This window comes from Strix uralensis, chromosome 13 (genome assembly GCF_047716275.1).
Source record: "Strix uralensis isolate ZFMK-TIS-50842 chromosome 13, bStrUra1, whole genome shotgun sequence".
In the NCBI taxonomy this organism is placed as follows: Eukaryota; Metazoa; Chordata; class Aves; order Strigiformes; family Strigidae; genus Strix; species Strix uralensis.
In genome coordinates this window covers 12790738-12813574 of record NC_133984.1, presented here as the reverse complement: position 1 = coordinate 12813574, position 22837 = coordinate 12790738, and the positions used below count along the sequence as shown (strand labels likewise).

Genomic DNA, 22837 nt, shown 5'->3' with positions numbered 1-22837 from the left:
CTGTGTGCAGTAGTAGTCATGCCATAGGAGCTTTCAGCACCAGGTGTGGAAGCTTTGAGACCAAGGGTGGGTTGGTCACCTCAAGAGATGCACCTGTAAGCCAGTAACTGAAAAGTAGCAAGGGTTTCTTTCTCCAAGTTCCATTTGCTCATTCTAAGGAATATCAGTATCTTATTACAAACTTCTTAGAGCTACATACCATTACTTTCCTGAAATTGAAATAACCCTCTTCAGCTTTGTAAATCTTGCTGAAAGGGCTAAGGTTATAAGCACCATTACACCTGAGAGAAGAGGCAGAGCTGGAACTGGAGCTATATAAACACCTCCCTTCCATAAGCAAAAATGTCAGACACAACCAGTTTTACACCACTAGGCTTCTTGCTACCCCCTGATAGAGCTTTGCAGGTTTACAGCACTGTCCTGGTGACGCTTTTCCTTTATGGAGAAGGTTCTTTGCAAATATTTCTGCCTGTGGAAAAGCTGGAACCTAGTCCCATTGAACTTATTTACCTTCCCCAGGTACAGAAGGAGGAAAGACCAGCCCCACTTCAGTTCGATTTCTCTATTTGAGTTTATTCTTGGTTTGAGTGTTTTGTCTTTACTATGGTCTATATTCCAGAAGTACATTTTCCAGGCAGTGCACTTCTCTGCAGCCTCCCAGGTTGAGACAGCTGCTACTATTTAATGGATACTTAACAGATTTAATGCTAGGTAAAGAACAAAAACTGTCTGGAAAAGTAAAATGTTTAAATAGTTCAAGGTTGTATTCTAGTTAAAGCTTATCAGGCATGTGATCCTGTTTCCATGAAGAACTGCAGAAGGGATGTCTACAGCGATACAGATCTGGATACAAAGAGGCTTAACAGTAAAGTAAGCAACAAGGTTAGCCAGGGCCTTGGAAGGTTAGCTTCTGCTTGAATTCCTGGGCATTTCAAATACCAATCTGAGAGGGACAAGCACTTGAAGATGGCTGTCCCCCTTGGAGAGAGGGCCACCTGTTTGCTTTTGGGCCATAGATCAGGAACATTAAGCACAAAACCTAGCTCTGCAAGAACTATCACACTAATGAGATGTTAGTTTAACTTTTATCCTTCCATTTTTCTACGCTGTTCTCACACCAAGTGATCTTCCATCAGATTTTTATATTCTACATCATCCTGAGCCCTAGCAGATATCATTAGAATGCAGCTTTGCCTCAAACCAAGATAACAATCAACTGAACTCAGTTTCTGCAAGTTTAAGAGGAAATCCAATTCCCTCATAGTGACGCATTAGCCTGCTTCAAAAACCTAATACGACATCAGCATTTAACATTCCTGAGGTAGATGAAAGGCTACAGCGTTTTTACAGTGAGGCTCTAGTGCAAGACAGGGAGCAGTGAATCAGTCTGTGCAATAACCTCTTCTAGAAAAGCAGGTTCTTCCCAGTTATGACTAGCAAAGAGGAAAGGCATCCAGCACTGGGGATTTCCCTCAAGACAGGGGTTTTATATCACGGAAAAGTGCCTTTAAAAGTTTTTCCATAGACTTTCCTTAAGCTTCCCAGTAGATTCCCTGCCTGTGTCCTCACTCCTCCTTTCATATCCTCCTGTTATGGAGGCTCCCAAATGAGCAACCAACCACCAAAAATAAAAAACTAATTAACAATACAGTTAACTAGCTCTCCATAAATTACAGGTTCAAATGTCTGTGAGAGGAGACCAGAACAGCTTTCTGGGGTTTAATGGCAACCCAAAACGCTTTATCACTCACCTAACAAGTGAGGGCTCTCAACCTTGAGGACCTGCTCAGGGCAGCGTCCTGACCCAAGGCACCTCGAGGAGCTTCCTTGGGCAGCATCCTGACCCAAGGGGAGAGTCCTCAACCGCAGTGTGCAGCTCCAGGGGACAAGCTCAAAATGGCTCCCCCAGGGGGCTCCATTTATACCCAGGCCGAATCTGACCTGTAGTCAATAGCGGCTCCCATTGGCCAAAGGCCCCAACTACCACGAAGCCCTGAGAACAAAGGCAGTCAGGAGCTGCTGCACTTGAGCAGCCAAGAAGCTCTGCTTTCACTGGGCAGATGCATGTGCCATACCTCCCCACCCACACCCTGTGTCCCTCAGCATCCCTTGTCCCAGGCACACACAGACACTCTGAGTTCACAGCAGGGAGAAGCAAATTCTTTCCACCACCAGACACAGGCCCCTGCCAAGTCATGACACAAGAAACAAAGTCAAAAGCCTTCCAAAGCTGAGAGATTTTACACAGCCATCATGGAAACGATTCCACAGCAGGACTTCCACCTGTGACCTCTCCAAGCAGCCATGAAGGGTGACACCAAGCCTAGAGCACAGTGTTACACACAGGGTGACCCACACCCCCAGCTACACACTGTTTTTCCTAGACTAGTTCCTACCGCCAGGCTACATCTAGTGCTAGACCCACCTTTCACAAAACTAAGAAAATCTGCATTCTGTACAGTAATTTTATTTAAATCAAGTTACCTTTGTTTTTACACTAATGCCTCAGTGCATCCTTTAAAAGGAAAGGAAGTATTTTCTTTAAAAAGTATTTGTACATAGGACAAATCATAGAAATGAACACAGTAACATCAACAATGCCTAAAACATGCGCAATTGTACACTGAACTGGGGGTGGCTGGAGGAGGAGGAGGTAAGAGGAAGGACATCTTTCTCTAAGCTTTCAATTAACACAAAGGGAAACAGAGGCCAGTGCCCACAGTGCTGACCAGAACCACTGACACTTCCTGGATATCAAGATCTGATTACTCTTAGTTAAATTTCAGCCTAGTAGAAGACAAATCCAAATAAGCATATAAGTTTGTGGGAGAACTCTTTATCTGGCAGCTGCTGGAAAGCTCCAAGGTCAGCATAACACACTAAGAAAAGCATGTGAAGGAACAGCAGTTTTGCATCATAGCCTGGGGCAAGCCCACGCTGCAGGGCACAAGGGAGCCCATGGCACCAACCCCACACTCCAGTTGAGTCATCAGTGAAGCCTCCCCTTCCCCTACCTCAGCAGCTTCCACCATCAGAAGCCACTTCCCTGGGCCAAGGAGATGCAGCTTCCTTTGCAGAGCATCTGAGGCTTTTATGAGCTTTCAGTTGTTTCCGTTCCTTCTCTTGGACACAAGCCTGTGAGATACAAGACAGAAGTCTCTACACCCCTCAGCCCAGGCAACAGCAGCTTTGGCTCCCGTCCGCCAGGACTGGCCTGATGGCTGGTGTCCACCTGGGACAGAAATACAGCGGTCACTGCTTCCAGGAGTAGGCAAAGGAGCCCGTCCTCCGATAGCCGCACGTCATCGGCACTCCTGATCCTACATTTGGTTATTAGCCTTGGGTTTGGCTTGGGGTTTGGTTTTTTTCTTTTCAGAGGAGTAAACATACTACATCCTCTGAAAGAGCCTTTCTTCAGACCATAGAGAAAGTAACCATCCCTCAGCTCCAACCTTCTGTCCCTTCTGTCCTCAGTTTTTAGCGCACACCTTCTGAGTAGAAGCACAAGCAGCAGCTACCTGACACCTTATCAAGCCAGATCAACAAATTGGCCCCCAATGTCACCTTAGCAAAGTGATAACATTAGTATTCATTTTAGTCCACCCTCAAAAGAAGAAGAGGAGAAATAACATGAGAAAGCAGATACATTACTGCAACCTTAACTATACGCGACCATCTCCTTTACTGTATTGATTTAGCCACAAATTAAGGCGAGGGGAGATGAGGAAGAAGTGAGGATGAAGAGGCAGCCTTTTCAAAATGCTGAGGTGACCCAACACCCTCCTACCACCTGCAGAAAGACCTCCAGGAACAGGGAGATTTCATCCAGAAGCAGCACCTCCATCACACAGTGCCCAAAGCCCCATCCCAAAAGCCATTCTTTTTGGTGCTATCACTATTACACTTGCAACCTTTATGTGTTGAAACCCTACATGAGGCCAGACATGCAGGGAGAGGCACCTGGATCTCCAATATTTGTAGACAGTGGAAATTCACATACACCCATCTTGTACCTCCACCATTATTTGGCTCAGCCCACCCTGAACAACCCTCTGCCACCACCCGCAGGGTGCTAGCAGTACTGTTCTCCACCCACACACTCACATGGAAGTGCAAAGCTACACGGACACATGGGCGAGCATGCACATAACCCTCCAGAGCTGGACGTACTGCCCACCCAGCTGAGAAGGCTGTAGTTGGGACAGAAACAAAAAAAATCCCTTCAAGTAATTTAAACCAGCCCATTCTTGAGGGTCCAGCTGCAGAGCAGTGACCAGCTGGGCCTGTTTGGGGTGATAAGGCAAAAAAGTCTGAAGTCCTGGAGGGATGGAAGAATGAGAAGGTGTCAGTAGTGAAAGATTAAGAGTTATTCGGTAGGTTGCTTCTTCACACTCCTGTGATTCTCATCTCCAAGTGACCAGCACCAGCTGCCTCCAATTACTTCTGCACACAGCTTGGCCACGCAAGCCCACCACAGGCAGCCGACAGAATGATATAGATGATAACCTGGAGAAAGAAAGCAGCCACTTCAGTAGAGAATTGCACTTCTGTCACTCTGTCAACTGCTGACTTGCCCTGGCAATCCAAACACAAGCTTGGAAGCCCCCAGTTATCAAAGCCCTAAATAACTCGTCAAATGCCCCACGGAACTTTGTGCCAGTGCTGCTTCCTCCACATCCCCACAGCAACGTGGGGATGAGACCTGTCCTCCAGCAAGACACAAATGACGGTTTGGTGGTGACAAAGTACTTCACAGATCTAACCTGCAACTACACTTCAGCATCCTCACGTTAGCGCTGTTTGCACTGATTACAGGCTGGACATATGCTGTCACAGCGAGAAAAGCTACTTCAAAGTAACAAGATACTAACAGGACTAAGGCCTGAAAAGTCATTACAGGTAGAGTAGCCATACACCCAATACCTCCGCTTCTAACAGAGCTAGCAAGGCAGCTGCCTATGACAGGCATGTAGAAGTCAGACAGAACTGTCTGGGAAGCTACTCCTATTGCCTTGACAAGAAAAGCTGCCTGGCACGATGCTTGTCTCTCCTCACACAAGACCATCAAAACACTTGTTTTACAGCTGAGGCCCTTCCAGGCACAGAGATGAGTACATGCATGTCTAATGACAGCAATATGCTATTGGCACTTTCCAGTAGTTAAGCCTGACTTAAGAGCTAAAGGTTACTGTGCTCCATACTTACAATTGATACAATGATGATGACGATGGTAAGCTTGAGGTTCTTCATACACATGGCTCTAGCAAGGTTCCTGCTGGTAGTTTTGAAAGTGACTGACTACAAGAGAAAGTAAAACAAGTAATTCATTCCTGAACCTGCTGCAAGGGAAGCTACATCCCAAGATGAAGAGGCTTTTCCCAGCTAATACCTCCCTAATAACCCAAACCACTGCCATTATCTCTTCCAGAGCCGTTTAACTCCTGCAGTTACACTAATACAAAACTGAACAGGCATCAAGAGAAAACTCTCCCACACTACTTCAGGGGCAAGATAAAGTGTAAGAGTAAGTCCAGAACCAGCTCAGGGTTATGCCTTCCCATGCTCAGCTTGGGAGAATTAAACACAGAGGATCACCAGGTCAGCAGGCTGCCCGCAAGGATTAGTTTACCTTAGAGTACAACTGGTTGGGTTCTCATTTGACTTCCAACCTTTTGGGAATTGAAGTGCTCCAAAATATTTATGGAACTACTGATCTAATCACCAACACATTACATGCAACTTGATTACTGTAAATACACCTGCCAAAACAAGACAACCCATCCTGCTACTCTTGACAGCCGCTCCACAGAGACTAGACAAGTCCTTTAATGCTACAACTTTCCTTCAGTATTTAGGCTTTTATGGAAAGCTTGTTGTTGTCCTGTTGCAAGTCTCCTCTCTGTATCCTCCAATTCCAGCCACTCCAAACAGGTTTTGGTCACTGAACGACCTCAAACACCCACCAGGCTGTATCAGTGCATCTATTTTCACATGCTTTCCCTGAGCAGCTCATGCAAGGCCATGCCTGCCTGGAGAAAGGCTGCGGCAAGCTAACTCAGCAGCACACTCTGGTGGATATTTTCAGGTTTTCCCCACAAACCAGCCCTCAACTCTTCCAGACAAGGCTCCACCAGGCAGAACTGCATCCCTATGAACTGTAATTCTGACTTCAAGCCGATTCCCATGCTCAGCCACCACCTGTACTTCGGGAGCACTTTTCTTGCTCAGCCATGCAGTTTCTAGACATGGAAGCAGACTTCTGGATACCAACACCCCTCACCTCAGCCCAGGCTAGTTCTCCTCTGACCACCAGCTTCTACAGACCTCCCTCCCAAAAGGGGGCCCTTGCCACTGTTGCTAGGAGGGTTCTAACGTGTTGTTTATGCACAATATTCTGGTGGTCAGAGCTCATACAGGAGTGATAAAACAGTCCATTACTCTGAAGTTTGAGACCTTCAGCCCTGGATCTCCTAGGACACTCACCATCAGGCTGTAAGACATTCATACTAGAGGTATATCCCATTCCTTCACTTTTCTACATGGTTTCCAAGAATCAACACACCTTGGGAGAGCTCGTACAGGAATTCAGCCTAATTGCTAAAGGAATTTCAGACCATTTGTCTAAAGCATTACCTGAGATTAGACAACTTCTTTCCACCCCCCTGAGGAAACAGTAAGGTTTAAACACCTGATAGCTGGAGGACAGCATTCCCTACTGGGTAAGCTCCAGCATCTGTACTACCTCTGTAAAGCATGAACACTTTTTGCCAGCTTAGAGATATTTGGATTTCCTATTACTCCAGACAGAGTGGGTTTTCCTTGGCTTGGGCACAAGAGATGAGGACAAGAATCACCACCACTTGTGCTGGCAGCATGTTAGCCTGTGCACTGGTTGTAGCAAACAGGAGCAAGTTGAAGATGGTTCCTTAACAGGATGGGGCAGCAGGCAGTGGGTCCTTGGGAGCAGAGCATTTGGCCAGCGGTGCAGCAGTATTTAGCAGGACAGAGACACACGGGATACCTTCATTCTCTTAAAGGAGCTGCAGGGCCAGGATGCAGCTTGTGAAACAGCAATAGGGAGTGGGGGGAATAAGACAGGACTTGTGACTGACAAGGGGAAGGATTACCTGTAGATCTAAATGCTTCATAGTCTGTTAAAAAGTGGCTCTAGATGCTGATCTTCACCTCCACTGCTCCCTTGAGCACAAGTGATGCAATAACATTACTTCCCATTTTTAAGTTCTTCCCCAGACTTACCGAATCCACAAGATTCTCTGTTTTATCGATCAGCAACTCCAGCTTCTCTCCTCTTTGTGCCACAAGGTCTGGAGAAAGAGACAAAAATTCAAATCTGTAGGTAGAATCCCAGTGCAAAAAGCTGCTTCCAATACCCAAGCCCAGCTGCAAGCCAGGAACTCTTGGCAGGGGCTTACTGGACATCAAGTAGTTCTCAGCCTTTCAGAAACTGCCAGGCAACAGTACTTAAGGAACAGTCTCACATCACACAGGCTACATTTTGGGACTGACCTGACTCTGTTCTGGTCAATTCCAAATCTAACCCTCTGTTTGAAGTGGTCATACTTGTCAAAATCCAAACCAGAATCTGACCAAAAAAAAAAAAGCTACTGAGGAGCATTTTCCTCACAGCAGCTGCAGGAGAACGACAGTGACCAACAGACCAAATCCAGAGTGTGCTTCATCCCATCACAAGCAGTGCAAGTTCATCTCAGTGCTCCTCACACCCACGTGCCACCCTCAGTCAAGCTCAACACAAGCGATAGTTTGCAAACTCAGAGCTCCCCCAGCCCCTTCTTCACCAGTTCATTTTGGCAAGAGAAGCTGCCCCACCATCAGCTTCGCTCTTGGTAACTCTCCCTGGGGACTGCCATTCCGGCCCAGGGCTCTGCACACAGGGAAGCCAGATACCTATGTTTCGAACCATGATTCCTTTAAGTTCATCGATTTGAGCTTGCGTCTCTGCCACCTGGTCAGTGCCCTTGCTCTCCGAGTGGTATTTCTGTAACAAATGAATAGTCAGTGAAAGCACGGACCCTCGACACTGCACTTCAGTTCCTGAAGACAAAAAAATGCAACTCCTGGTCACTGCAGAACAGCACAGACATAAATGTGAGTTTTCAAATTACCAGAGACATTTATAAGTGGGTAGTAGACACAAATCTGCCCCTCTCAGCCACTTAGAGATCACACATGCCCACCTGCTCCTGCTCTGCAGGAGCTGCAAGGCAGCCAGGTGCCTGCAACTTCCAGAGTGCCCAGAAATAACAACCCCCTTTGAAAGTCTTAGCAATTGGCAGCAAGGAAGGAAAGTTAAGACAAGAATCTGTGAGATATGGTTCACTAAATGCCTTGGCTACTATCAGTGGTCCCACTCTCACACATCATTTCTGAACCATTTATGAAGACAGCACACTTCCATGACCTTCTCTACAGCACATCAAGAGCACCCTGCAACTTCACAAGCAAGAGAACATGCAGCCATCTCTGTGGGTGAACATCAGAGGGAGTTCCAGCAAAGGTGAGGAGGGCCCGTGAGCTGGAAACGCCACACCAGATGTTGAAGGTGGCCAGTTTGAGTTGCCTAACTGCTCTCCCTGTGGAGAGGATACAAGCAGCCAGGAGCCAGTCTGCTGCATACTAGACCCACCCAGAAGGATATCACATCCCACCCCCTACAGTCTGACAGCTTTGCTGGTATCAAATCCCTCTGGTGCATCACAGCAAGTGGGAAAAGCACGCACTAGATACCCCAGTGGCATGCTCGGTGTCTGTATGGAGCAAGTTCCCCCACTAGCTTGTTGGATACCTACAGAAGCACACTCCGTTCTGCGGCCTCACGCAAGAAAGCCAAAAACCAGGCCATGTTGCTAACCTGTGCACCACTCCTGTCAGCCCTTCCCCTTCATTCTCTTCCCTTCAGAAGTGACAGTGACTTTGCTCAAAGACTGTTCTTCAGGTTTTCGGATCACAAGCAAACCTTTGGTGACTGCACAGTTCAGACTGCTGGGCAAGAGAAGCACTAGCAACATCCCCAGGTTAAAAGGAGTGTCACAGTGTTTGCAGAATCAAAGGAGGGAAAACTGAGGTGCCATCAGCGTTGGATAACTAAGTTTTGCTATTCCTGGATTGATTTTAAGTCATTGCTCTCATCACAGGTCCTCTGCAGTCAAACACTGCTTAGCCCCAGCTCCCTTTAAGTCACCTTCACCCAGGGAAATAGGTCTCTATAGCAAGACTCATAGATATACCATTGTTTACCTCTAAACTTGTAGCCCTTACACTCACATCTGAAGACCTTCACAAAAATCTCCACTTTAACAAGAGACCATCTAAGGAGACTGACAGCAGAGGCCAGGACGAGATCCCGATTGACCTACTTCATGACCACCCACATGGCTACTTAGACCACAGTTTTCTTCTGAATAAGTGTTTGATTTGCATCCATTTCTGACAACACAGGAAGCAAGAGTCTCTAACATCATCCACATACTCAGGTCATAATTAATGGTTATAGCACTGAATGCGACAGCTCCTTTGACCCTTCTCCTCAGAGGTTATTCTTTCTGGGAAAGGTGCAGAACTGGCATGCTATCAAAGCTGGTCACTGGTTTTACTGGGAACGTAGTTTCCCTTTTCAGTATTATCTGTGTGCTACACTTGAGTTGTAGCATGATCTCTGAACTGCCATATGATCTCTGCCCTCACCCTCAGCCTCACACACAAACTCTTTAAGTTACAGGAATCACTTAGATAACAGTCCTGCTCTTCCACTACATGTAAAGTTCGGTCAGCAGGGCGCTCATCTCAGCAAGTTTTAGAGCCATGTGAGGAAAGAGCTTTCTGTCATCACTTAACTTCTATTATTTGATGCCTGGATTTCCATCAATATGCAAAAGCTAAGGTAGGCAGCTCCTCTTATGGTTTAGAGAAATGGAAATGCTGGGGTTTATAGAGGAATATCAGCACCATGGCTCTGAAGACTGCCTGGCTCTTCTGATAAGGCAATTCACTAAGCTTATTCCCACCATGAACAGCTTACAATTTGATGAGTCATCACTTCATATAGTTTCAATCTCCACATATCAAAGCCTGGTGAAGAAAAACTCAGTCCTATCACACATAGGAAGTTAATCTAATTTATTATGCACAATGCATTGGGCCCTTCTGGAGCCACACTGGCATTATTATTCATTGCTTTCTATCTGCTGCATAAGCCGAAGAACAGTTTCTGCAATGAACTATGTGCAACTTTACATGCTCCAAATCACCCCCACTAGTCACTGAGGGCACCAAACGCCTCCTTTCACAAACTCCACTACAAACTTCAGGCAGCAACAGTGCAAGTGCAAATCCTTACTTCACCTACCTCAGAGTCCTGGCTTCACCCTGCACCTCAACATGCAACTATTAGTGCTGGAGAGTGTTATAAAGCTTGTCCAGTTTCTACACTTACAGGCAAGAGTTATGCTCATGGGTCATCAGCAAAGGACCTCTCCAGCTGTGCCTGTAGTATCACCAAACCTGGCACTTTCAGTAGATCCAGCAGGAAAAAAGCCAAGCCCTTCACAGAGAACAGCAGCAGCACTAACATGCTCACCAGCCACAGCAAAGCAAATTGAGAACCTCCTACACCACATGTAAGCAACAGTGGTCGTTGCCCCTGATACAGATTGTGTACATGCTCTAAAAGCAAATATTCCAAGGACATGACATCTTTAATTCAAGGGAGGTCTCAAAAAAAACCAAAACACAACCCTGAAACAACATTGCTCAGGCTATGAAGTTGTTCGTAGTCAGTTAAGGACTCTTACGAGTCTTCAACAGAAGATTCAAAACAATTCCCTTGTAGACAGTATAGCCTGAGGTTCTGTGCACTAATGAAGCTATTGATATTATGAGTTGCAGAGCAGTTATTTATTCCTTCTCTATCTTCCATCTGACCTCATTAATTTAAATTTGACATTACATCTAGCAACAGTCCTGTGCTTTCCCCAGGTCTGTTTTCTCTGCAGGTGCTGTAAGTATACCACTGCAGACCAAACACCAGGGAAAAGCGCAAACAGCCAGATTTCAGCCTCAGCCTCCTGGACGTTGGCTGGCAGCAGACTTTACTGGGGTATCCATAGTTCTAATTCTGTTCCTGGTACCTTCTTCCAGGGAGGGAGACATTTTTGCTTCAACACTTCCAGAATTGAAGAGTGTTATGCATATTTCACTGACAATTAAAGGCTAGTCTCTACATCTAGTGACAGTGATGTTAGCACTGGATGGGCAACTCCAACTAGGTTTGACATTTCAAATGTTACCTTTAAGATCTAATCTCCAGCACAGCTACCTGGTACAAACAGTTAATGCATCACTGTTAACCCCAACTCATTTTTACCACCGAAACTGTGGAGCAACCCAGCTGAAGGGTAAGTGTGGGGAGAACAGCCAACTCCCCTGGCTTTATACCCAGACTCAGCATGGTGCTTCAGTTCCGAGCAAGAAAATAAAAGGAGAATTTCTGGGGAGGAGTTTGGTTTGTTAGGGAAATCCCATTTAGCAACAGATCTCACCAGCTGTGCAGCTAAGACACTTGAGAACTCGCTGTTCATTGCATAGGGAAGGGCTGTCTGTGCTCTTGAACCATATGTGGTCTGAAACCTCTTCTTGATTTCATTCAGGAAGTTGAAGGCTCTGGATCGTTCAAAGTCCTGGAAGGAAGAGAACAGACCATGTCCAGAGCTGTATCAAGTCAGGAATAATGAAGTATAATGGGGTATGTAGCCAGCTGTAGAGAAACTGTAATTATCAGTTCTTAGCAGGCATGCTGCACATAACACTGTGGGATTTGACTGGTCATCTTGGGGTTTGAACAGCAGCCAGATTTCAGCCTCAGCCTCCTGGACGTTGGCTGGCAGCAGACTTTACTGGGGTATCCATAGTTCTAATTCTGTTCCTGGTACCTTCTTCCAGGGAGGGAGACGTTTTTGCTTCAACACTTCCAGAATTGAAGAGTGTTATGCATATTTCACTGACAATTAAAGGCTAGTCTCTACATCTAGATTCTACTGCACTGGGGATGCTAAGAGAGAAACTTAACCTAAAAACTATTCATATGCATTTGAGTTCCAGGCTTAGACTTCAAAGCTGTAACTGATGTGAAAGAGAACACAAGCAGTAGTTCCAATGGGAAATAAAGACACCTCAGATTAACACCCTCTATTGATTTGTTTTGACATACAGATACAAAAAAGCCAAAACCTTCAAAGAGCCTGTCTGTGCAATAGCTGTAACCAAAATACTTACATCATCTGTGATGCAGAGGTATATAATCCTGTCTTGGCAGATGTAATGAAACAGATAACTGCAGAGAACAAAGAAAGGAAAAAAAGGTCATTTGGAGCTGCCACAGGACTAATCTAGAACATACTGCTGCCTGCAGGGCCTTCAAGGGCTGGAGAACTAGAAGAGCAAATTCCAGTTACTCTACAGCAAATCACACAGATGCCAGCATACCCCAGTGATCTTTGTTCAGGTAAGTGTCTCCGTTCCTATAACCTACACTGAATTAGAGACCACCTGCATGTTAAAGAATCACTGGCCTCACATACTGCACAGCATGCCATGCTTAGCAAAAACTTTGTGGGACATTTAGTTGTTAAACCACCTTAGTTCCATGTTCTTCCAGCTACTTGTAAGAACCAAACCTTGACAGGATACCCAGGGGTAAGATTTTTATCTAATCCTAATCAATGTGCATACAAGCAAGCATCCATGCACTAATTCACACGTGACGAGAGCTGCAGTTAGAATGACCAGAGAGATAATACTTTAAGTGACCCTCGCTGGCACAGTGACTTGCTTCTTTAGCCTTCTTTGTATAACCACTGGGTTGCGCTGCCTTCGGTTTTCAACGCAAAGGCTAAGAGACAAAAGCAACCACAGCAGAAAATGAATTAGATAGAACAATAATCACGCTAAACAGGCTCAAATCATGTGGCTAGGTTAACTATTCATGTAAAGATGCCTTCGGTGGTGCTGAGTGAACACCAATGTTAGTTAACAGCAACCCTCAGTATCCTGAAAAACAGTGCAAACCAGCTCAAAGCAGTATTTTCCTATCAAAATAAAACCAAGTTGTTATTTTAGGCCCACCAGAAAAAAAAAAACCTTTAGTTTATACCCAACCCAGAACTGATCAGAGCATTCTAGTTCAACTCACTGGCTTTAGCTATTGCTTTTTTTATTACACTGCCCCCTCACCACCATTTGATGCTCCAGTAGGTGATGTATTCTTCTGACAAGTACAGCAGGACAGAATAGGAATAGAGTTGCAAAAAGGCCGCATGAATACTTTTTTGTCTTCTCTAAAAACTCTGTGTATTCCTTTCACTTTGACATTTGTGTATTCCCAAAAGTTTTCCTAGTAAGCATGCAGACCCTTGTACAAACTCCAGAATAAAAGCAAGTTAATGCATGTGCTGCACAGCAGTTGCCTTGTACAGCTCTATGGGCACAGCTCAGTAGCTTTCAAACTCAGGTTTTGTATTATATAAATAAGACAACATTGAATTAAGCTTTAGGAGTGGGCTAGAAGTAGAGTTCACTGCCCTGAAGGTCTGTTCTCATGAAAAAAAAAAAAATCCCTGCATATCCACAACTACTGCCCCTCCTTCCTGGAGGAGAGAGATAAAGCTTGCCTGGTACTACCTTGCAAGCTCCCCACTGACTTGTAGAAGAATCTTAACAGCAGAGACAGAATAACCCCAAGAACTCCTGATGCTAGAGGGCGGGTTTTCCTTGGAGATTATATAAAAGACACAGAAGCTCTTCTTAAAAACAAAAACAAATCATTAAATGAGTTTAAGAAGTCCAAACAAAGTTAAAAGAAACTCAAGTTTTTTCCTGTTTCAGAAAAGGAGAAGGGATCCTAGACAGACAGATAACAGGGCAATTTTCTACCCTGCAGGCTGGGACCCTGGCAAGGCAGGACAACCCCTGAAACCCTACAGACAGGAAAAACAACAACTCCTTGTGCTCACTCAGCTTCAGGGCTTTCATGTTCTCCCCAGTTATCATGGTCAAAGGGAAAAAATAAAAGCTATTCTGTATCTCCACAAACCAAAAACCTTGCTTTTTGACAGCAGGAAGAAGTTACCAGCTCCAAGCATGGGTGTGTGAAAATATTCAATCTCCCCAAACAGACGGCTAGGAACTCTTCCTACCCGTCTCCTAGACGGAAGGCAGGGTGGGCAGATTCTGACAAAAGAGGTGGTTGTCCAAATCACAGAAAAAAAGCCAATATAAGACTTGTCAGAAGAGACTAACTTTAGCAGAGGAGACACACTGATGCCAAGCTCAGTGCCCAGAGCTGCAGAATGGCACCTGTATGTTTTAACAGCACAATGCAAAGCAGAACAACCACAAACGGCAGTGATCTTCTGCTACATTTGTTAAATCCTCATTAAGGAAACAGTAACAAGAAAAATATTGTACACTTTGCAGCATGTTTTGCAAGTACAGATGCATTATTTACCTATCTCAGTGCTCCCCAGTGAAGAGCAAACCCATCTCTACCACAATTCAAGTTTTCATCTATAAAAATAGCACTATGGCACTCCTGAAACTCAACTCTGCAGTTGGTTGAACAGCACTCAAGGCAAAGTTAAAACAAAAGAAAAATAACTGTACCCTTAAAATTACAGTAGAAAAAAAATACAGCATCCAAAGTACTTTAGACCACAGGGCAGGCAGCTTCCTCAGAAAGCTCTCCCCCAGGGACATTTAGTGCTCCCAAGCCAGGGAAAGATGTGGGAAGTCTACCCCAATTTTTATCTCTTGAATCCTCAGGCAGCCAAATCAGCTTTAACACAACAGCTTGGGCAACACTGAGAATCCAGCCACACTGCCAATTCCAAAGATGGAGCTGAAGTAGGGTCCAACACTTCTAAATTTGCTTTTTCCACAGTTCTTTCTTTAGTTTGCACACCAGCATACTGACTTACCTCCTTTACATGTGCAGTCAGTCAGCACAGTCTCAGGCGATGTAACATCTAATCCCTCCATTCTATCAACATTGACCGAGATCTGCTGAAGCCTGGGAAAAATCTTTCTGTCCCACAGAGAGGATTTGTGATAGCTCAGGATGACTCTACAACATCTGCCAGCATGACTTAAAGCAACCAGGATCCACAAGTCATCTGAGAAGGGTGATATTTTTACGTAAAGCCATGTTCAAGCCTCAGAAAAGCCAGCAAAAGACTCCACAAGCCAAATACCAAAGACTCCCAACAGTTTGATATTCACAGCTGAGCACCCTCCAACTCACTTTGGAGTTGTATAAAAATAGAAAACTTGATTTTGTATCAACTGCTTAATCCAAATTCAAATCCTGGTTATGCTGCAAAATTCTGGGGGGGGAAAAATAGCTATTGTGCTGACTGCACATTCAATCAGCATACTAACACAGCCAAATCTGAGTCTGGCTACACTCCATTTATTCCTATCCTCGTGTATGCTCACTAGTCTCCCCTCCCATACCCAGAAGAGAAACATTACTCACTTCCCATGTGAATAGGTCAGTTTGTTGTTTTCAGATGGTATTTTTGCCAGGATCTGCTCTGTCACCTCCAGGAAGTTTCCTCCACACCAGGCATGTTTGGCAAGGATGGTTGTGCCCCTCGCCACAACAGCAAACAGGATAGCCATGGCTTCACACTACCTGGAAATAAAAACACTGCAAGAATTACTTGTGTTCTTTGGCAGAAAAAGCATCATAATCTCAACAGTATTCTCTCAGCCCTCTACATAATGGAAGGGAGGCATAAGCCTGTTCAATACTTCGACAGGATACCATTATCAGAAAATTTCTCTCATTTCCTCTTTTAGGTTCTGTTCTGAATGACACCAAGACTACAATAACTGCTAGAAGGTTTTTCTTACTGCAACTGCATGGTGTCCTACAGTCAGTGATCCCATAATGAATTTTGCCTACCTTGTTTCCACCTAGATTTCTAGCTATTAGTACATTTTTTTGCTCTTCAACTGACCCTTAAGTTTTTTCTTGCTACTGAAAAAGCTGCCTGTGACCAGCAAGTTCCAGTTCAGAAAGGAAGTAACTGTCTTGCAGCTATGTTAACAGCAGCTCATTATACAGACCAAGCCCACCATCCCCAACACATGACTGTTAGGCGTAAGGCCTTGGCTTTGATTGCTATCAAACTGAAGTAGAAAAACTGCCACTTGCTTAGAGTCACACCATACACATCCCCTTTTAATGGTCTAGAGACACTCACTAAGTGCATGTTGTCCCAAGACTTCTGTAAAAGCACATAATCTGCACTTCTCAAAGCAAGACAGCACATTTGCAAACTGATTACCCTCAGCAACACACCATTTCTACAAGCCAACACTCTTGCATACATATCAAACAGGACAGGTTACAGCGTACACATGTTTCAGGGCCAGACTTCTGTCAAGTGTCCAGAGTTGGAAAACATGCCTGCTGTCATATAAAGGGACACACTTGATCAGCTCAAGTATCATCACATTAATCTACTGACAGACCCAAGACTTAACATGTGAAACCACATGTCAGACCACAGCTGTGACATCTGCTTGGCTGATCCAGTACATCCATAAGCCTCTTTTCTGCTTAGGAAAGGCTTAGGGAAGACTTTTGACCCCTCAATACCCAAAAATCTTATTTTTCACTTTGCACTTGACTGCCCTCATGTTGCCTGCCTTGCTTTGTGTCTAGAAATGTCTGTATTCTGGCTGGAAAGATCACACACCTATTTCAACACAACCAAGTAGCTTGGAGACCTCTCCAGAAATAGGTACAAACAGCAGAAAAGCAACAGTTTAGCTTCAGGATCCAAAGACCACAGGCAGAAAGACTGAACATAGGCTACACCCAGCCAGACTTCACACCCTTCTGGCACCAACTGAAGTGACCTATCGATCTCTTCTGTATCAGGGGTTGGTCCTACTGAGCACTGTGCGGACAGATCTGCCCTGAAGAGCTTATGCTTTCATGCAAACTGATGCACAAATGATCACGGCAACAGTGGAAGAGGTGATGGAGGAATGCAGAGCTGTTAACGAGGCCATGAAGTTGAGCTACAATCACTACCCCACTGCCATCAGGGCTCACTTTATCCATCTGAGCTTGACAGATTCAGGCTTGGCCAGCAACAATCAGGTAATCTCCCAAACCTTTCACATCTTTAAGAGCTCAACATTGGAGGGGAAAAATAATAAACTCATGGATTTATTCAGAGAATAGACTCCACGGCTAAACTACAACTACCTGGGAGCACTGATGTATTCAGAGCCAGCACTGCTGAAGGAAGAAGGCAGCAAAGGAGGAGTTTGACAAGGGGTCACAGCAAGCGAAGTGGGAAGCAGAACAGTAAGAGGTCTCAAAGGACCTTCAGAGGAAAGCACCCAGCCAGGCACACTCTATAAAACCTGAGAGAGTTCATAGTGCCAGTAAAGGGGAAGGGAGAACACCCCAGACAAAGCCTCACACCACGAAGATGCAAGTTCCCAGAGAAGCTGTTCTCCTTTGCTCTTCCTGATCAGTAACACAACAAAAGGGCATCAATAACTGGAGGGGGAAGGAAACACCAGTGCACTCAGCAGCAGCTCCCCCAGACAGATTTGCTGCTCTTGCTTCCTCCTGACTGGCACTGCTCCGACTCATATACATGCCTCTTCATTTCTACCAAGGACAAGAGGGAAGCCCCTCATGCTGCTTTGCACAGCTTGTTTCTTGTTTACACTATCTCAGAGCAAGACCAGTTTTCAGAACAAAGGCAACTTGTTGCATTTACCCGCTGCTCTTTTTGATATGACACCTTCCCTTGTCCTTAATTACCGTCAAAGTACTCATGCACCTCATTTCCCATCTACCACTCCCACCTTGGTGCCAACCTCACCTCTACATGGCTCAGGGATTTAAATAACACAATTTATATCCAGCTGACATGTTTGCACAAAGCCTGTTAGGGAGAGGAGAAGAGTGCCCAGACCAGCAGACGGTGAAGGAATTGGGGTTTGCAAACAGCTGTTCCCCTGCCTTGTCCCCCTCACTTCAAGACTGCAGCAAGCAAGCTCCAGCTCATTTAAAAATGTCAGTACTAACAGGTGACAAACAGCTAAGTTTGTTTTTGCTTCCTCCCACAGTTACAGGTATGCTGGCTTGCAGGCTCACAACCGGCCTGTCAGCATCCAGCCTGTCAGCATTGCAGAAGAAAACCAAATTCTTTCACATCTAAGAGGAGATGATCTTTAAACGTAAGGACAGGTGGTGCTTATTATGCTCAAGTAGTGGCTGTGTCTACCTAAAGAAAATTATGGAAGTTACCTAATATGGGAAAGCAAGGGTAACAGTTTTCCCCCTTTCACACTAAGGAAACTCCTCAGTGCAAAGATACCCAAGGAGAAAGAATATAAAGCAGAGAAGAAAGTCGTGATTACTCACTGTCTAATACAAAAATTAAAGGAAAGTTCAAGAACAGGTTCCAGCAGAAGGAAGTAGTTCTTCACACAATGCACCTTCTGAAGCTCATTCGCATGTGTTTTCATGGAGGAAAAGAGTTCACATGAGTTCAGAAAGTAACTGACAAGTTTATGGAGAAAAAGAATCACTGTTAAACAAATTATCACCCAAGCAGCCACTTGCTGGAGCCTAAGAGTGTTATCATGAGTTTCTTCTATTCTTCTGCTCTTGCTGAGGCATCCCACCAGTCACCACAGAGCCAGACCCACCTTCAGTCTGACTCAGTACAGTCATTCATAACACTGAGAATCACTTCACAGAAGTTCAGGATCTTTTTTCCAGGGAGAAATGCTATGAAGAGCAAATAATATTTTCAAGGAGCAAAGCTGACGGCCCACCAAGTCAGAACCATGGTCCAGCCCCCGTCAAGGTCATGATGCTCACAGTACTTGAGCTTTAGGGCTCCTTTTGCTCACCACACTGTTCTTCTTGTACAGGAACAATTAAGAGTTATAAAAAGGCCTGCTAAGTCCCAGCACTCCCAGTTCAGAGCAAATGCCTTAAAGGAGTTTAAAAACACGCTTCCAAGGCATCCTATCATCTCTTGCAACTCTTGAACTACCAAGAACATCACATGACAAGCAGAGTGCCAAGTCATTTGCAAAGCTTCTCAGAAGCCCGACCACAGCCTTCTCCCTCCAGCATCACTGAACCAGCCTGCCAGATCACTTCTTGATGAGCGTTTTACAGCTGCCCCACTACAGAAAATCCAAACTGCCTTCCAGAAAGCAGTATCTAGAAAAGCCCAGAGACTGGCCAACCTGCATACACAAAACCCATTTGGGGGTGTTCCCAGCACTGACATCCTGCCACAGAAGACTTACGTGGCCAATTTAGCAGAGCTTGCTTTTTTTTTTTTTTTAAGCCAGCCTTAAATAGCTGTATCAACCACATGTTGATTGCATTAGAGCAGGAAAAGTAGTCACAGGTTCCAGTGATATTTTGCTGCCTCTGGCCTTAGAAAGCTGCTCTCAGCTCTTCAAAGCACAGTGCTACAGATAGGCAAGTCTGAGGGTCACAAAGTGGGACTCCAGTGCTCTAAGTCAAGACTCATCTACCCCTAGTTAAACACAAGCTGAGTAATTTACTAATCACAAGTTCCCCTCCACAGACCTGAAGAGACCAAGAGCTTTAGCCTGATGCTCACAACATCATTTCAGATGGACATGGCATTGAGCAGAAGTGGGGATTACTCAGAGCTAAAACATAAAGGAATGAGTAACTCCTTGGAACCTCCTGCAGGAGCCACTACTTCCACCTGAAGAAGCTAAAGCAGAAAGGAAGCCAAGCAAAAAACCAAAATCAACAAGTTTATAGACAAAGATGAAACAAAACTAAACCTTGGATAACTCAAGTTAAATGCTTATCACACCAGAGACAAGGGCAGCCACACAGCTGATTCTGATCTTGTAAAAAGAAATGATTAACTGCTATGCAACTGCTCCTAGTTTCTCCTGATTAAAGAGACAGAAGCTCACTCGTGTCTGAGAAGGCTGCAGAGAACACAAACGTTTTCCCAGAAAAAAGTAATATCTATGACCAAAAATTGAAAAAATAATATTCAACTGTCCAGTCCTTCACAAGTGATTTTCTACAAGCTTAGAGTCATCCCCTATCCTACACTTCAGCTTCAACTAATTTAGCCAGAAGATACAAACTCCACAAACTGCATTTAATTCCGTTTTCTACTCACTCAACACCTGATCTCTTCAGGTGCTAATAACAACGAGGAACTGCTGAGCAACACGTCAAAGAATTTGTGAACAATTGCAACAGCACACTGATCTGCACCAATGCTAACAAAACCAAGAGGCATTTATCATACAATCACGTCCCTTCAGATCCACCAAGATCTGCAATGCTTTGGCCAGTCCAACAACTGAACCAGAACTGTGTCAGTGCAACACCAGGAATAAACAAACACGACTAAGTCCCTTGAGCAATCAGGTGACTGGCAAGTATCAAGAAACCAATCTCTTCACATTGCAGTCACTCAATGAACAGGACCAATGTAAAGGAGCAGTTGTAAAAGAAAAAACATCCACACACCCTCCCCCTGCCCACACAAGCAAAGAGACACCTTAATTTCCAGAGTAGAAGAACTCCAGGTTTAAACTGAGGATTATAAAGTGGTTTAGACAACTTCTAAAAGTCTCTGTTCTTTTAGTGTTGGATATTTGCAGAACTCACATTAGCGAGGTGAGAGTTCAACAGTACCACAAGTAAGGTGACACTCCCTGACGCTGTGGGATCCCACAGTCCTGCAGCAGCAAGGAAATCAACTCACTGAATTCACAGTCCGCGGCCTTACTTGGGAGACAACAGTCATGTACTTTGCAATGACACCTGCCCCCAGCTTTGAGCAGAATGAATTAAATGAAACAAAACAGATTTAACAAGTAGTTCTCTCTATAAGCAGTGTCCCATGCAGCTCTGTAACACTCGTGTATTACTTTTGTTAGCAATAGAAATCTATTGAACTGCTAGAGAACATCTCTCCTCAGAAATTACAAGCGAGTCAGGAATTAAAACCACCCCTTTGTATAACCTAGAGATCACAACTGCCTTCTATCTAAACTTACAGTATGGAATGGCTGGAAATAGCCAACACCAAACCTTCCTGAACGAAAAACTCACTTAGAGGTATCAGGTAGGCCTTGCATGGAAAGGCTCCAAATCAGGAGGGAAAGGGGGAAAAGGCTGCATTCCTCAGCCACCCAAAAACCACCACGGATCCAAAGAGCTCCTTAAGCAGTGCCAGAAGCATCTGGCAGCTAACCGAGATGAAGCACAAAGGTGAGTATTGCATTTGTATCACAATGACTATTTACTCACTGCAAGTCACGCTGCAAGATGCGGCATTCTGCTGCCTACAAAGTCTCTCATGGCATTTAACAGAAGGGCACAGAAAAACCTGCAGCATCTTAAAGCATGTCAGAAACACTGGTTGTCTTCAACATGAAGTTTAAAACCTCAGTAGGGATGATTTATTACTTTCAAGCAAGACACAAAACAACTTTTTTGTTGCTCTGACTTCACTGAAGATCTAGAACAAACTATCAGATGTCAGTTAAGACAGCTGGGGCAAGAATTGAACCCAGAAAACTGTGTCCATCCTCTGTCAGCCATGCTGCCCCTGCTAGCTGAGGGGGACTCGTCAGTCCTTCTTCTTGGCCAGAAGATTCACAGCCTCAGTACCAACAAGTGATGGAGGAGGTTACTGCTTATACTTCCAGAAATCCTTTTTATGGAAAGCAAGGGGCATCACATTACTAGTGGCTTTAAACATGAAATAAGTGTAGGTGTTGCAACCCTGCAAGTTGCAAACTGTCAGACTGCAGTAAGAAGATCGTTTAAGTATGGTGACTTCAGCAGAAAGTAGTCTAGACTTCCCTTTAACCCTTCCTCAGCATCTGCAAATTATTATTACTTTAAAGAATATTCCAACATTAAGCCTTGTAGTTTATTTGTTCATTTTTAAGCCTGAGAAGCATGGCATTCATGCACCAACTCAACAGAAGTTCTGCTTCCTCCCGCCTGCATAGCTTACTTCAGGTACCTCCACTTCATCATTACAGAACCAAATCGCTAGATACGATTAACCCACTTTTTCCTCCAGCCTCATCACCTTTTCTAGAAGGCAGCATAACACGTTTTAGAAGCGTAAAAGAAACAGAATATCACAGCTATTGAACACACAGCTCTCTAGAGAGGCAACATGTACACCCTAAAGCATGCTTACTTACAGCATCCCCCATCGCAAGCCTAACTGTAACGATTTATCACTATCCAGTCTTTAAAATCCACGCAAGCCTTTGCCTCGACTGACACCAGCAAGGCCGGAGTTAATGCAGCGCAGCAGCTACGGCCTTTCCCCCGCCGCGCTCCAGCAACCGGCCTCCCGAGCCCCCACAGCCCAGCCCAAGGCCGCGCCTCCCCCCGCTGACACCGAACGAGGCCTCCGACCAGCAGCACCCTCGGGCAGCGGCCCACCCCCAGCGCCGGGGCAGCCGGGGCCGCCCGGACAGCCTCCTCCGCCCTCACCGCAACCGCTCCCGGCCTTACGGGCCCAGCCTCACCGCCCCCGGGAGCGGGGGGGACCGGCGACAGAGCCGCTCTCTTGAGTGCGCCAGGCGGCTCTCCTAAGGGGCCCGGCCTCCCCGCTGAGCCCTCCCCGCCGCCGCCGCTCACCGGCCGCCACGGCAGGAGGGAGCGCTCCCAGGGCGCCGCCGCCCGCCGCGCTCGATTAACCACCCCCCTCCCGCCCCC

At 45.4% G+C, this 22837-nt stretch overlaps 1 protein-coding gene across 6 annotated transcripts; it reads right to left on the bottom strand.

Annotated features, from left to right (window-relative positions):
* Positions 1–547: 547 nt before the first annotated feature.
* On the bottom strand, positions 548–22836 carry VAMP7 (vesicle associated membrane protein 7). 6 transcript variants are annotated; one of them, XM_074882754.1, is made up of 8 exons: positions 22760–22836; positions 15566–15724; positions 12310–12367; positions 11577–11714; positions 7927–8017; positions 7258–7325; positions 5206–5298; positions 548–4506 (listed from the first exon to the last, which is right to left on the bottom strand). In XM_074882754.1, exons 2-8 carry the CDS (start codon positions 15709–15711, stop codon positions 4438–4440), a joined length of 663 nt encoding a protein of 220 aa, XP_074738855.1. In that variant the 5' UTR covers positions 15712–15724; positions 22760–22836; the 3' UTR covers positions 548–4437. The 6 variants fall into 6 exon arrangements, with proteins under 6 accessions (XP_074738855.1, XP_074738854.1, XP_074738857.1 ...); XM_074882753.1 differs by having other exon boundaries at positions 22613–22761; XM_074882756.1 differs by lacking the exon at positions 22760–22836 and adding an exon at positions 22634–22732.
* Position 22837: the final 1 nt, after the last annotated feature.

Excerpts from the sequence above, each read along its gene's own strand:
- VAMP7 (XM_074882754.1), bottom strand. The coding sequence starts at position 15,711 with ATGGCTATCCTGTTTGCTGTTGTGGCGAGGGGCACAACCATCCTTGCC. Across the intron at positions 12,368-15,565 it reads CTGACCTATTCACATGGGAA|TTATCTGTTTCATTACATCT; the intron begins GTGAGTAATGTT and ends TGTTCTCTGCAG. Across the intron at positions 7,326-7,926 it reads AATCATGGTTCGAAACATAG|ACCTTGTGGCACAAAGAGGA; the intron begins GTATCTGGCTTC and ends CTCTTTCTCCAG.